The 12,138-nt window shown below is 59.0% G+C and overlaps 1 protein-coding gene across 2 annotated transcripts; it reads right to left on the bottom strand.

Moving 5' to 3' along the window:
• Positions 1-1,452: 1,452 nt before the first annotated feature.
• Positions 1,453-8,735, bottom strand: KRT85 (keratin 85). Of its 2 annotated transcripts, none has more exons than XM_030884764.1 (9): positions 8,313-8,735; positions 6,091-6,299; positions 5,463-5,523; positions 5,224-5,319; positions 4,324-4,488; positions 3,946-4,071; positions 3,399-3,619; positions 2,636-2,671; positions 1,453-1,639 (listed from the first exon to the last, which is right to left on the bottom strand). In XM_030884764.1, the coding sequence occupies exons 1-9, from the start codon at positions 8,733-8,735 to the stop codon at positions 1,453-1,455; spliced, it is 1,524 nt and encodes a 507-aa protein (XP_030740624.1). The 2 variants fall into 2 exon arrangements, with proteins under 2 accessions (XP_030740624.1, XP_004711417.1); XM_004711360.1 differs by having other exon boundaries at positions 1,453-1,646; positions 2,640-2,671.
• Between the last annotated feature and the right edge of the window lie 3,403 nt (positions 8,736-12,138).

The following is a 12,138-nucleotide window of genomic DNA, read 5'->3' as shown; positions in this document are numbered from 1 at the left end:
AATCCTCTACTTTGCCAGCCACCCGTGTCATCCAAGCGTCCCTGCCTGCTGTAACCAACCCAATCCTGGGTCTTCGAGTGGACCAGAGTCCTGGGGAGACACTGCCTTCCCTCTGGAAACATCCAGTCTGAGCCAGGCTCCAGACATACCCCTTGATACTCCTGGTCCAGAGCCATAAGGTGGAAAGGGAGATTCCCAGGGCCCCAGACACTGTGGGGAGTGCAAATGGAAGGAGGGGTGTGGGGGTAGCCCATGCCCACGTGGGACGGGGCGGGGGGGCTCAGAGAGTAGATTGCCTCCTGTGAGGTGGGATCCACATCCCTGAGTGGAGGGCTTGGGCAGGGTGAGGGGCAGGTGGGAAGTGAGGAGGTGGAGCGAGCCTTCAGTTGACCTAAGCAGGACAAACCGAGCCATGGAGGGATTTGAACCTGGGCTCCTATGGCCGGGTCTGGCTGCTGGGAGCTTCCAGGGGAGAGGTGGGGGCGACCAAGGTCTGGTGGGGATTTGAGGCTGTGGTCAGGCCCCAGGGCTAAGCTGGAGCCAGGCTGTGGAAGTGGCAAGGACAAGGTGGGGGTCTCTGGGGGCTTGGGAGAGATGGCCTGGGGCTGGCCAAGGATGGGTTGGTTGGAAAGGCGCAGAAGAGCTCTGAGAGTCGCATGCATTGCAGGCGTGAAGGCGCTAGGGTCCACAAGATCACGTGCATTGCGGCAGCATTTATTGAAACACAGACGAGACAACCCAGAACGCAAGGCACCCGCAGACAGCTGTAACCTAGAGGGAGCCCCAGGAAGTGGCCTAACCTCCACCCCACCAGCTTTGCCTGGGCCAGACAGCCTGCACCCAGCAGGGCAGGGCGAGGTCTCTGCGGTTTGCTTTGAAATGTAGAAAGTGCCCTGGCCAGCAAGGGGGCGGTGGGCACCCTCCTGGGCCTGGGGACCAGGAGTTTAATTGGATCCCAGGAGTGCTCCATCAAGGCAGAACATGCCTCTCAGTCAGAACGACAAGCAGGGCACCCTCAAAAAGCAACAGCCAGCCTTTCTGGCTGCGACCAGCCTAGCCATCCAGGCGGGAATAGGCTGGGGAACTGGTGGGAGGGGCTTCTCGGGCTTGGGGAGACATGGCTGGATGGCCAGGCTTGTCCATGTCCCAGGGGAAGGTCAGCCTCTCCTCCCTGCGCAGCTCCGGCCCGGCCAGGTCCCAGAGGCTGCGGGCTCTCCAACAAATCGTCCACAGCTATTTGGGAGTTAAGTTGGCGCTAGGTGGAGGGCTGGGGCCTGCTCTCTAAACTGGAGCCAAGAGAAGAAAGCGAAAACCACTTCCTAGAAGAGAGCACAGGTCCTTCCCTCCCTGGGAACATCTGGGAGATGTGGAAGCAAGCGCACAAGCTGCTCTCCTACCAGGCAGAGCCAAGCTGGCACAGGCAGGGCAGGCGCTGGGCTGCATGCCCAGGCTCTACGCGAAGCGGACCGACCGGCTGCTCCCGCAGCTGAAGCTGGAGCCGCGGGGATGGCAGGGGGCACAGGCGTCCGGCGCCATCACCGTGATGCAGCCGCCGGTGGCGGGGGGCCCAGAGGCGATGGAGCGCCCTGGGGTGGTGCTACACGTGAGGCCTCCGCAGGAGACTCCGCCGCGGGAGCTGCTGACGCCTGCAGGAGGGAAGGAAGGGAGGAGACGCTAGGCTGAGAGCCTGGCGGGATCGGTCTGCAGTGCGTCCGCCCATGGCAGGGGCGAAAGGCTAGCACCCCCGGCGCCCCACGTGGGTAAGCCTGGAACTGCACTCGCCGGGGCTTTCAGTGGCTGACTTAGGGGAGTAGGTTGTCGCAACCGGGGGCTTAGCAGTCAAGCCTGTCAATTGTTGGCAACCCCTCCTCTCCCCACCCTACCCCCTGCCCCAGGGACTCCAAGAAGAGTTTCCAAAGACCAAGCCCAACCCATGGCCTTGGAGTTGATTCTGACTCCTTTAGACCCAAACCAAACTCACTGCCATGGATTCGATGACTGTCCCTGCGAGCTTCCGTGGCTGAAACTGCTTATGGGGTAGAAAGCCCTGTCTTTCTTACCTCGAAGGGGCTGGTGGTTTCGAACTGAGAACCCTTGAGGATCACAGCCCAACGCAGTAACGTTCCCCACGAGGGCTCCTAGAGTGACCTCCTCCCCACCCCCACCCCAGCACAGAGTAGCCCTGCCCCGCAGGGTTTCCAAAGCTGCCCGTCTTTCCGGAAGCAGCTGACCCAATCAGTCTCCTGGGAAGTGACTGGTGAGTTGAAGGTGCAGGTTAGTAGTGGAGCGCTTTAACTACTGAGCCACCAGGTTGCCTTTAAAAGGGGCTTTAAACCCAAATTAAATGGATCCTGAGTCATAACAACCCCACACAGGGTTTCCCAGGCTGTCACTCTGTCTGCCTCCAAGTGGCTGGTGGGTTTGAACCATGAGCCTGGTGGTTCGCAGCTCCGCATCACCGTTCACCTAGGGATGTGGGGCCCAGAAGGGCAAAGCTGTGGCCTGCAGTGCCACTCTGCTTTCTGTAAGGGGAGCCCAGGGAGGAACAAAAGGTGCCCCCTCCTGGTCAGAGGACCCTGGAGGGTGAGTGGGTTAGGCGACTGAGCGCAGCTGCGAGCCTTGGCAAAGCAGATACTTACAGACATTGACGGAGCCCACGCCTTCGCACAGCCTGTGGAGAGGGAGAGCACATTAGCCCGGGATGTCAGGGGGCACCTGGGCTGGATGGATGCTTTGGGGGAGGGGGAACAGGTTCTACCCTCACTCCCACCCCCAAGCCAGAGGGGCAGGCAGGGCTTCCCCTAGGTGTGGATTAAACGCTCCTGCTCTGAAATGCATCAACACTTCTGGCTTCTAGCAGAGTCCAGCAACAATCTAGGTGACCAGGTCAGAGCAGACCAGGTGACATGAATGGGAGTTGAAGCCAGTGCAGCCATGTGTGTGGCAGGACCCCGTGGGTGATAGAGAGCTACGCACCTATGGGTGTGTTATAATGCCGGCATACAAGGCTGTGCAGCAGGCCAGGCAGCAGCCTGAGGGAGGGGGCAGTTCTCTTTTGCAGCAAAGTGGCCAAGGGAAGGGACTTGGGGGAGCACAGGGCTTAGCTGTAGGTCCCAGCTTGTTCCCTTATTACCTGTGTGGCCATGAGAACGCCCTCTGGCCTCGCTGGGCCGTATCCCTCTATCTCTGGGTGGGCTGGGTAAACGGGGCTACCTCACAGAATTGTGAGGATTAACATTAGCTCTTGGCACAGAAATGGCACATGGTAAGTCTCTGGGAAATGATGATTATTGTTGTTAATACCACTGAAGCTTGACCTAGGCGTAGTCAGAGATACAGCTTCCCCTTGGGCTCAAAGACGTTCACTCCTGGAGAGCGGGGCCCCTCCCTAGCCTCACCTGCTCTCCTCGCCCTCCAGCAGGCGCCGGTAGGTGGCGATCTCGATGTCCAGGCCCAGCTTGGAGTTCATCACCTCCTGGTACTCTTTCAGCAGGCAGGCCATGTCTTGCTTGGCCTTCTGCAGGGCAGCCTCCAGCCCGGCCAGCTTGCACTTGGCATCACTGAGGGCCGCCTCGCCCTGCTGCTCGGTCTCGGCCACGGCCGCCTCCAGCTTGGCACGCTAGGGGGTGGGGGGTGGAGATTCGAGGACCAGGATGAGGGAGAGAGCACGGGTGGGCTGCTCCCAGGCAATGGAGCCCGGGGCTGGAGCAGAGGGTCCCAGAGGGAAGATCTATATCTATGACCAGGGACCTCAAAGGGCTGTGAGCATGAGAGAGCCTTTCACTATCTCTTCTTAGTGGAGCTCCAGGGTGGGCCAGGGACGTGGGCGGTATGGTTATTCCCCCCTGGTGTGCTGTGGGAGAAGCCTGACCACGCCAGGCCAGGCCTCTGCCCTCCAGGGGCAGTTGGCCTGTGCAGGGTATGTGAGCTTCCCCTGTGTCCTACCTGGCACTTGGCGTTCTCAATCTCAGCCGTCAGCCTCTGGATCATGCGGTTCAGCTCATTGATCTCCTCCTTGGTGCGGCGCAGGCTCTCCCCATGCCGGATCACCGTGGCCTTCATCTCCTCGCACTGCAGGAGGGAGGCAGCAGGATGTGCACATGCGGTCCAGGATGGGGCATCCTATTCAGCCCCAGGAACTTAAATCTCAACCTAATCCTGTTCCTAATGCTGACACGGATTATAACCCCGATGCCAGTCCTAACCCTAACAGCCTGTCAGCTCATCCCGTAGCTGCATGTCCACCCCCAGCTACCTACACAGAGGTGGGAGCCCTTTCGTGTCCCTCCTGCAGGGTTCTGGAAAAGGTGTTGGGCCTGCTACCTTAGTGCGGTACCAGGACTCGGCCTCAGCCCGGCTGCGGCTGGCGATGTCATCATACTGAGCCTTGATCTCGGCTACAATGCAGTCCATGTTCAGGTCCCGGCTGTTGTCCATCTTGACAATGACCGAGGTGTCTGAGATGTGGGAGTGGAGGACCCGGATCTCCTGTGGGGGTGGCGGGGGGACACCCATCAGTGCAATTCATACTGGCCCTGGGGGTAGTACCCATCACTGCAGGGATGCCTTCCACTCCTGTCCACTCCCCCCCAACCCCCACCAGCACCATTCACACAAAGGCACACTGAGAAACAATAAAGCTCCATTGACATCACCCTGGGCCAGCTGCTGACTTAACTAATGGGGAAAACGGAGGTCCAGAGAGTAGAAAAGACAAAAACCAAAACTCTATATTTAAAAAAACTCACCTCAAAGTCATCCAGTAAGGGAGGTGGGTTTGCAAGGCAAGGCCAGTGATTCACAGACCACTTTTACTGTTCGGACCTCTGATTCCCACATACACACTCTCTCTGTGCCCATCTGTAGATGGATGCTCATGCAAACTCACACACAGACCAAGCCCCCTGCCCCTCCCCCCACACACCCAAGGTTCTCAGGGACGCAGAGAAGCCACAGCATGCACCTACTCCATGATGCCCAGACACACATGCCGGGCTCTCACAGGAACACAGACATGGCAGACTCATCCACCTACGTACCTGCCTCTGTGGGACCCACAGAATGCACCTGCATCATAGACCCCTATTGCATCTGTGTGCATGTCCTTTGCACACTCATATCATCCATGGACTGGCACACACATGTGTCATTCCCGGGCTGGGTCCCCATGGCCCCTCTCTGCCCGCCCCGGTTGGCTGCCTGGTTGGCTGCAGGGCCCCTTACCTCATCATAGAGCCGCCTCAGGAAGCTCGTCTCTTCCACCAGGGCCTCCACGTTGGCTTCCAGGTCCGATTTCCGCAGGTAGGCGCAGTCCACGTCCTGGGGGTGGGCAGGGAGGACGGGGCGGGTGAGAGGCAGCTCAAAGGAAGGTGATTCCCTGTGGTCGGTGGGGTGACCACCCCCAGCCTAGGGGCTGCACAGCCAGCGGGTGCCCCCTCCCGGCACAGGAGCAGCCCCCTCACCTTCTTCAGAACCACAAACTCGTTCTCTGCCGTGGCTCTCAGAGCCACCTCCTCTTCATACCTAAGGCGGCAGAAAAGAGGGGTGGTAGCCGAGGGGCATGGGGCTTGATTGCCACCCATCTCCTGGGCCAGCTCTTCCAGGGGTCTGAGAGAGGCTCTTCTTGTTCAGATGTAATCTCAGTGGCCTACTCTGGGCATTTCCTGGCTTGGCTCTTGTCCCAGGCTGGCTTTCCTCTGCTTTGGGGTGAGGGCAGACATACATCCTCTACCCTGCAAGTCTACGCTTATCCTCCACCACCACCACCCCCCTCCTGTGTCCACAGAGAGCTCCTGTCACTGGCCCACATGCAGGAATGGGAGGGGGCCTTGGTAGCTGTAGCACGGAACTGGGCTTTCTTCCTTCGCTCTCCACAAAGTTCTAAGTCCTGGGGGGCTCTGAAGGGATAGAGGTGGGGCCAAAGAATCGGAAGAAGCTCAGATCCCCATGAGACACCCTCTCTGAGTCCCAGGCAGACTTTATCAGCAGCTTCAAAGGAGCTGCTTCAAGCAGGCCAGGGTGTGAACCTTCCACTACCCGCCCCCACCCCTGCTCTGCCCTGTGCTCCTCTTGGTGCTGCCCTGCACTCACTTCTTCTTGTAGCCCTCCAGCACCTCCTGCACGTGGTTGAGCTCCGAGGCCAGCCGCCCGCTGTCGGCCTCCACGCACTCGGCCTCCCGCCTCAGCGTCTCGATGTAGCCGTTGAACAGGGGCTCCAGGTTGCTCTCGCAGCAGCGCTGGTTCTGGTAGAACTGCCACTTGGTCTCCAGCAGCTTGTTCTGCTGCTCCAAGAAGCGCACCTGCCGTCCAGGATGGGGGGAGAGAGACTCAGCAGGGAGCTCTGAGGGAGAAGGGGACAGCCCCCCACCATCCGAACTCTGCTCCTGGATGCTCCTGAAACATCAGTCAAGAGCTGAGCCACGGGGTGGGGGTGGGGGAGTGTCTGGACTCAAGGAGACAGGAGCCGTCCTCCCAGCCCCCCAGAGGTAGTTGTGTGTGGGTGAAAGGGAAAGTACGTGGGCCGTAAAGGTCACATGCACGTCCCCGTTCTGCCACTTGGAGTGGCCCTGCTAATGAGTCTCTTGGTGGTCCGACTTCTCACTTCTCTCACGAAGAGAATGCTGGAACCTACCTTCCAGCCACCAAGATCGGATGCTTGAAATCACGTGATTGGCTTAGACCGTGACAGAACCCTTATGATCATTACCAGCCCTTTTCATGGGCTCAGCCAGGCAGCCCAACCCTTCCTGCACATGGGAGTAGGCACTGTGCGGTGCTAGGTCTGCACAGTGGACCCGGTCCATGCTTTCCTTCCGTTATCACAGTGCTGCACACACGGGGATAGATTTTATCTTTCTCCACTCACAGTAGGGAGAACCCAGCTCATGGCCACACAGCCCATAAGTGAGTGATGGTGTCAGGCATCTAGGTTCCCGGGGCTTGGCTTGTCCCCCACCCCCGTGGTGTGCCCATGAGCAGCTCATCTAAACTCGATTTCTTTATTAGAAGACCTCCTTACTCGATGGGGGTCATTCTGAGGAGCTGCCAAAACTCACGGACAGCCCCAGACTCAGGAGCCCAGCCCTGTCTCTAGGCAGCAGGGAGGCCTGGCGGACACAGGAGAAGGCAGAGTGGGGTCCATGGGGGCCACGCTCTGTTCCCTGGACCTGCATGGGAGGCAGCTTCCCAGCAGTGAGGCGCTTTCCCCACCCTGGGCTGCATCTGCGGCTTACCCTGCTCACCTGGCCCTCGCCTCTTCCATCGTCCCTCCATCAAAGGAGGAGGCTGACTGCTGTGGGCTGGTAAGCCTGCCCTTGCGAAATCATAAGAACACGGAGCATTTGGGGCCCGCTGAGTGCCGGCTAGCACTCTCTACGCTTGACTCATCCGTCCTCACCACAAGTGTACAAGGTGGAGCCGGTTAGAGAGGCCCGAGGTCCCAGCGCCCAGAACTGGAGGGAGGTGGCACAACCCCCTCCATGAGCGCTCTTCACTGCCCCCAGAGTTGTCCCTTCTTCCTAGGACCCCGGCCCTGAGTCACATGCCCTTTGCTCTCCCCCCACCCACCCCACTCCCCATCGTGCCCCACCTTCCCAGCACAGAGCACTCAGGGACAGCTCTGTTTGGTCCCTGAAACACACACTCCATACAGACCACACTGGGCCCTTCTGGACCACACCTAAGAAGCCTAGGTGAGTCCGTGGACGTCGGGCCAGTTCCAACTCATGACGCCCCCACGTGCTACAGAGGGGAACTGCTCCGTAGGGTTTTCTTGGCTGCGATTTTAATGGAAGCAGACTGCCGGGGCTCTCTTCCGCAGCACCACGGGGTGGGTTTGAACTGCCAACCTTTAGGTTAGTGGCTGGGTGCAGACCATCTTCGCCACCTTGGGACCCTTGGGAGTGTCCCTGGGTGGAGCAGACAGTCAGGCACTCAACTTCTAGCCGAAAGGTTGGGTGGTTTGAACTCACCCAGAGGTGCTGTGGAATTGAGGCCAGGTGATGGGCTTACTGAAGCTCGCAGCCCTGACCACCCGGTGGAGCAGTTCTAATGGGCGCACCAGGAGGCAGCAGCATCAACTCGCTGGCAGCTTCCAACCACCAGGCGAGGGACAAGCCACCAGGCAGGCTAGGCCATTCCCACACCTCCATCAACTTGGCTGGGATAACATAAGGGTGTACCCCTCTGCCTACAGTGTGCTGCACAGATGTTCCACCAGGCTGTGTCCGCCCGGTCCCCACAACAGCTCTCCCGGCAGGGCACCGCTGGCTTTCTCTGTCCTCCATGGTGGGGTCCAAACAGGCCTCACTGACCTTATCGATGAAGGCCGCGAACCTGCTGTTGAGGCACTTGATCTGCTCCTTCTCCTCGTGCTTCACGCACTGCGCGTTGGGGTCGATCTCCAGGTTGAGGGGCGTCAGCAGGCTCTCGTTGACCGTCACGCTGGTGATGCAGGGTGGGCTGGGCCCGCACACGCCGCCGGCGCGGTAGCCGAAGGTGCGTCCGCAGGAGCCGGAGCGGAAGCCGCTGACCGCCATGCGAGGCCCACAGGCGCCTAGGTTGCAAAGGCTGCGGCTGCCCAAGCCCCCGGTGAGGCCCCGGTAGCAGGAGACCCCGCGATAGGGGGCGGCCGTGATGCAGCAGCGGTTGCCGGTTTTGGGGGCCACCGCTGAGCAGGAGCTGAAGTTCCTGGTGACCCCGCATGCTGAACTGATCCTGTAGGAGCGGCAGGACATGGTGCGGTGCCGAGCGGATCCGAGTGAGCGGACAGAGGAAGGTGATGTGGGCTGTGGACCGCGCGCCTGCGACTCCTCTGGTCCCTCGGGTGCTCGCGGGGGCCTTTTATTACCGGAGAGAGCCAGGGCTGGCTGCATAAAAGAAGTGAAAAGCCATTTTATGTCGTTTATTGGCTTGGGGAGTTTGCCAGCAACTCCCCAAGGACTCATCTTAAAGGTGAGCTCAGCGGCGACGCCAGGGCTCCGTGCAGGTATTGAAGATGTTATTAGGGACAGTGTGCGTTTGCACGTTTCATCTTCAAAGCTCGTTGACGTACATTAAGTAATTAATTTGCCCGCAGTCTGCCTGTGAGATGGCCTCAACCCACACCGGGAGTCGAACTCCAGAACAGGGTGGGGACGGCTGGGTGTGGGTAATACCCTAGAAGGAAGTGGGGGGGGTGGGGGGTCTGTGGAGAAGACTGGGAGCGGTCACGGGGTCTCTAAGCCCAGGGCGCATCCTCAGATGAGTCCTTGGGGTTCCCGGGAAAATTGATCAGGCAGGTCTCATCCTGGTAGCCTTGTGGGAAGGTGGTTCAATGGAGGGGGAGGGGGCGCGAGGGAGGGGGAGGATGTGTGTGCATGCTGGGGACTTTGCTAGAAGGTTGGAATGGATGGTCTCTTGGAACTTTCTGGATTCCAGCCCGTTTCCGACTCTTCATTTCTCACGCAGCAAAACTTCAACCACTCTCCTCTCTGTGGCCACAGTAATGGGCACTTGTGGGTCACAGGGAGGCTCCCCTTGGCCACTTTCTCTCGCTTACCTGGAAGGGCTGGAGAAACCCATCGGGGAGGTCTGTCTGGATGCTGTCAGCTTGCTCTGGTGCCTCCCTGAAGAGGCAGCACAGAGTCTATCTCCCTACTGAGACCATCCGCCAGAGGAGATGCCCCTCGTGTCTGCCAGCCCCCCAGAGAGCCCTGGTGGCATCGTGGTTACATGCTGGACCACTAACCGGAAGGCCAGCGGTTGGAAGCCCCCAGCAGATGCTCAGAAGAAAGACGGGGCTTTCTGTTGGCGTAAAGAGTGAGAGTCTCCCTCGGACCCCAGGGGAAGGCCTACCCCTTCTGACGGGTCACTAGGAGTCAGGATTGATGGCAGTGAGCTTGTTTTTCTGGTTTGAGAGGGACGTTTCAGAAGCCCCCGAGGTGTAGCAGTTATGTGTTGGGCTACTAACCAAAAGATCAGCAGTTTGAAACCACCCCCCTCCCCGAGGGACAGTCCTACCCTGGCCTATAGGGCAGCCATGCTGGCTGTGAGGGAGAGGGATGTTGTGCGTGGGAATGTGGGTGGGATGTTGAGTTCTGTTTTTGTTTTTCTCGTCAGCTGATGCTACAATTTCTGGTTCCCGGGGCTCTGCGTGTCTTGCCTTCTCTTCCCTGTGTGTCCTTGGGCCCCTTATTAGGGTAGTAATTGCTATTATCTTCATGTTTATTGAACATGCACCTTGGGGATGTGTCTGCCCCCAGGTAAGGTTAGCCAGACACTCACTGGAGTTGGTAGGAACTTAAAGAGAAAAAGCCACCGATGAGCTTTCTTCAGAGGGTAACTCCTCCAGGGAACCTTCTAGATCCAGACCTTGCCACCATGCCGCCCTCTCCCCGAGTCCTCAGTACATTGCCCTACGTTTTGTCCTGGGTCTGCCCTCCTTTCCATGGGAGGGCCCACCGCAGCTCTTCACCACGAGGAGGCTGGTGGATGGCCACCGTGCATTCTTAGGAGCAGGGGAGGGGCGAGGAGGGGAGGGCGAGAGATCTTGGGCAGCCGGTGGAGAAGGAGCAGGTAGCCTCACCAGCTGGCCTGATTCTGTTCTCCCCTGGGAAGCAGCTGGCACTCAGTGATCAGGCAATGGAATCAAAGCTGGAAGGGCTTGGTTCCCATGCCGACTGCATGGATTTGGCGACATTCTGAACCGCTCTGACCCCTCACTCCTTGCCTACGGAATGGGATTCTTTGTCCCCTCGCAGGATGGCTGGTGGGACTAAGTGGAGTCCCACTCCAGGGAGTGCTTCTAGCACCTGTAACTCAGTATTAAGGCAAGACCTTCTTACAGCCCATCAAGGTACCCCCACCCCATGTGCTCTCGTCCGGCAGGGTGTGAGCCTGCTCTTGCCCTGCCTACAGACTTCACTCCCTCTGCCCATTTACGACTCCTTTCATGTTTTCTTTAACCTGATTTCACTTGTATAAAAGTTTCGGGTGGAGTCTGGGTGTGGGGAGAGGAGGAGGCCATATTGAGGAGTCCAGGGGAGGAATCCCAGCCCCTATTTCCACAGGGACCCTGTTGGCCTGGGCCCAGGGCTGAATTCTGGTGCTTTGGACAGTAAGCTCACTACCAACTGCCCATCTGTTGGTCAGTGAAGGACCCTGGTGTGTTGGGAACCAACAGGCATCGAGGGGCCTTTGAAATTGGGGAGCAGGGTGTTGGCTGAGCGTGGGAGGTGGTGAAGGGTGGGTCCTGTGCTTAACCATAAAACCTCACCCCTTTCCCAGCTTCTGTAAGCCTCTGCCCTCCCCCAGCTTCATGAGGAGGAGGAAAGCCATTCATTTCTGCCTGTCTTTGGGGTCAGCAGGAAGGGGAGGCTTTGTTCTGGAGGGAAGCCCGGTGTCAGCTGCCCATCTGTGCCTGCAAAATACACACTCGTCCACACACATACAAACACACCCACACCCACCCAAACACACTCGCAGGCACAGACATACACATACACCCCACCCAAACCTCTCTCTCAAATTTGGGCCTGAGCCCTGAGGATGGGGATGAGGAAGCGGTGAGTAGCCCCCACTGTTTTCAAAAACAAGAGAGCCTCCAGGGCCTTATCTAAGACAAAGGATGCAGATCCCCCAGCCGCATGGGACCCTGGGAGTGAGGACGGCCACAGCCCTGCAAGCTCTTGGCTGCTGTGCTGGGCGAAGTCGGCATTGTTGCAGCTGGACGGGCTGAGCCCAGCGCCACCAGGGCAGCGCAGTGTGACTGCTCACATCAGGGAAGCTGAGCCCAGGGCAAGGAGGGGAGGAGGCTGAGTCCTCACAGGGCTGCTCCCGGGGCATCAGGGCCCCTGAGAGACTCACAGGCCAGGCCTGGCTGGGCCTTTGCTGTCTGGTTATCCCAGCAGCCAGGTCGAGAACCGAACGATGGTCACTGCCAGCCTCTGCTCACCGGATACCCTTCTTCCCTGTCTCCTCATTTTCTGCCCATGTGTGCCCCCCATGTTTGTGGGAAAGCTTGGCTGCCTTTCGTCTTTAAAGACTGTAAGCAAGGAAACTCGACGGAGACGTTCCACTCAGTGATGCACGCGGTTGCAATCAACTCCGTGACTGCGTGTGTGTGTGTGTGTGTGTGTGTGTGTGTGTGTGTGTGAGAGA

Source organism: Echinops telfairi, unplaced genomic scaffold (assembly GCF_000313985.2).
Source record: "Echinops telfairi isolate 266 unplaced genomic scaffold, ASM31398v2 ScPeMD7_12;HRSCAF=54, whole genome shotgun sequence".
In the NCBI taxonomy this organism is placed as follows: domain Eukaryota; kingdom Metazoa; phylum Chordata; class Mammalia; order Afrosoricida; family Tenrecidae; genus Echinops; species Echinops telfairi.
The sequence above is the reverse complement of the archived record's forward strand: the minus strand, read 5'-3'. Positions and strand labels throughout refer to the sequence as shown.

Bases quoted from the DNA above. Each gene is read 5' to 3' on its own strand.
- KRT85 (XM_004711360.1), bottom strand. From the start codon at position 8,735: ATGTCCTGCCGCTCCTACAGGATCAGTTCAGCATGCGGGGTCACCAGG. The intron at 5,320-5,462 runs GTGAGGGGGCTG...GCCCACCCCCAG, and splicing joins AGTTTGTGGTTCTGAAGAAG to GACGTGGACTGCGCCTACCT. The intron at 4,489-5,223 runs GTAAGGGGCCCT...CCACCCCCACAG, and splicing joins TGAGGCGGCTCTATGATGAG to GAGATCCGGGTCCTCCACTC.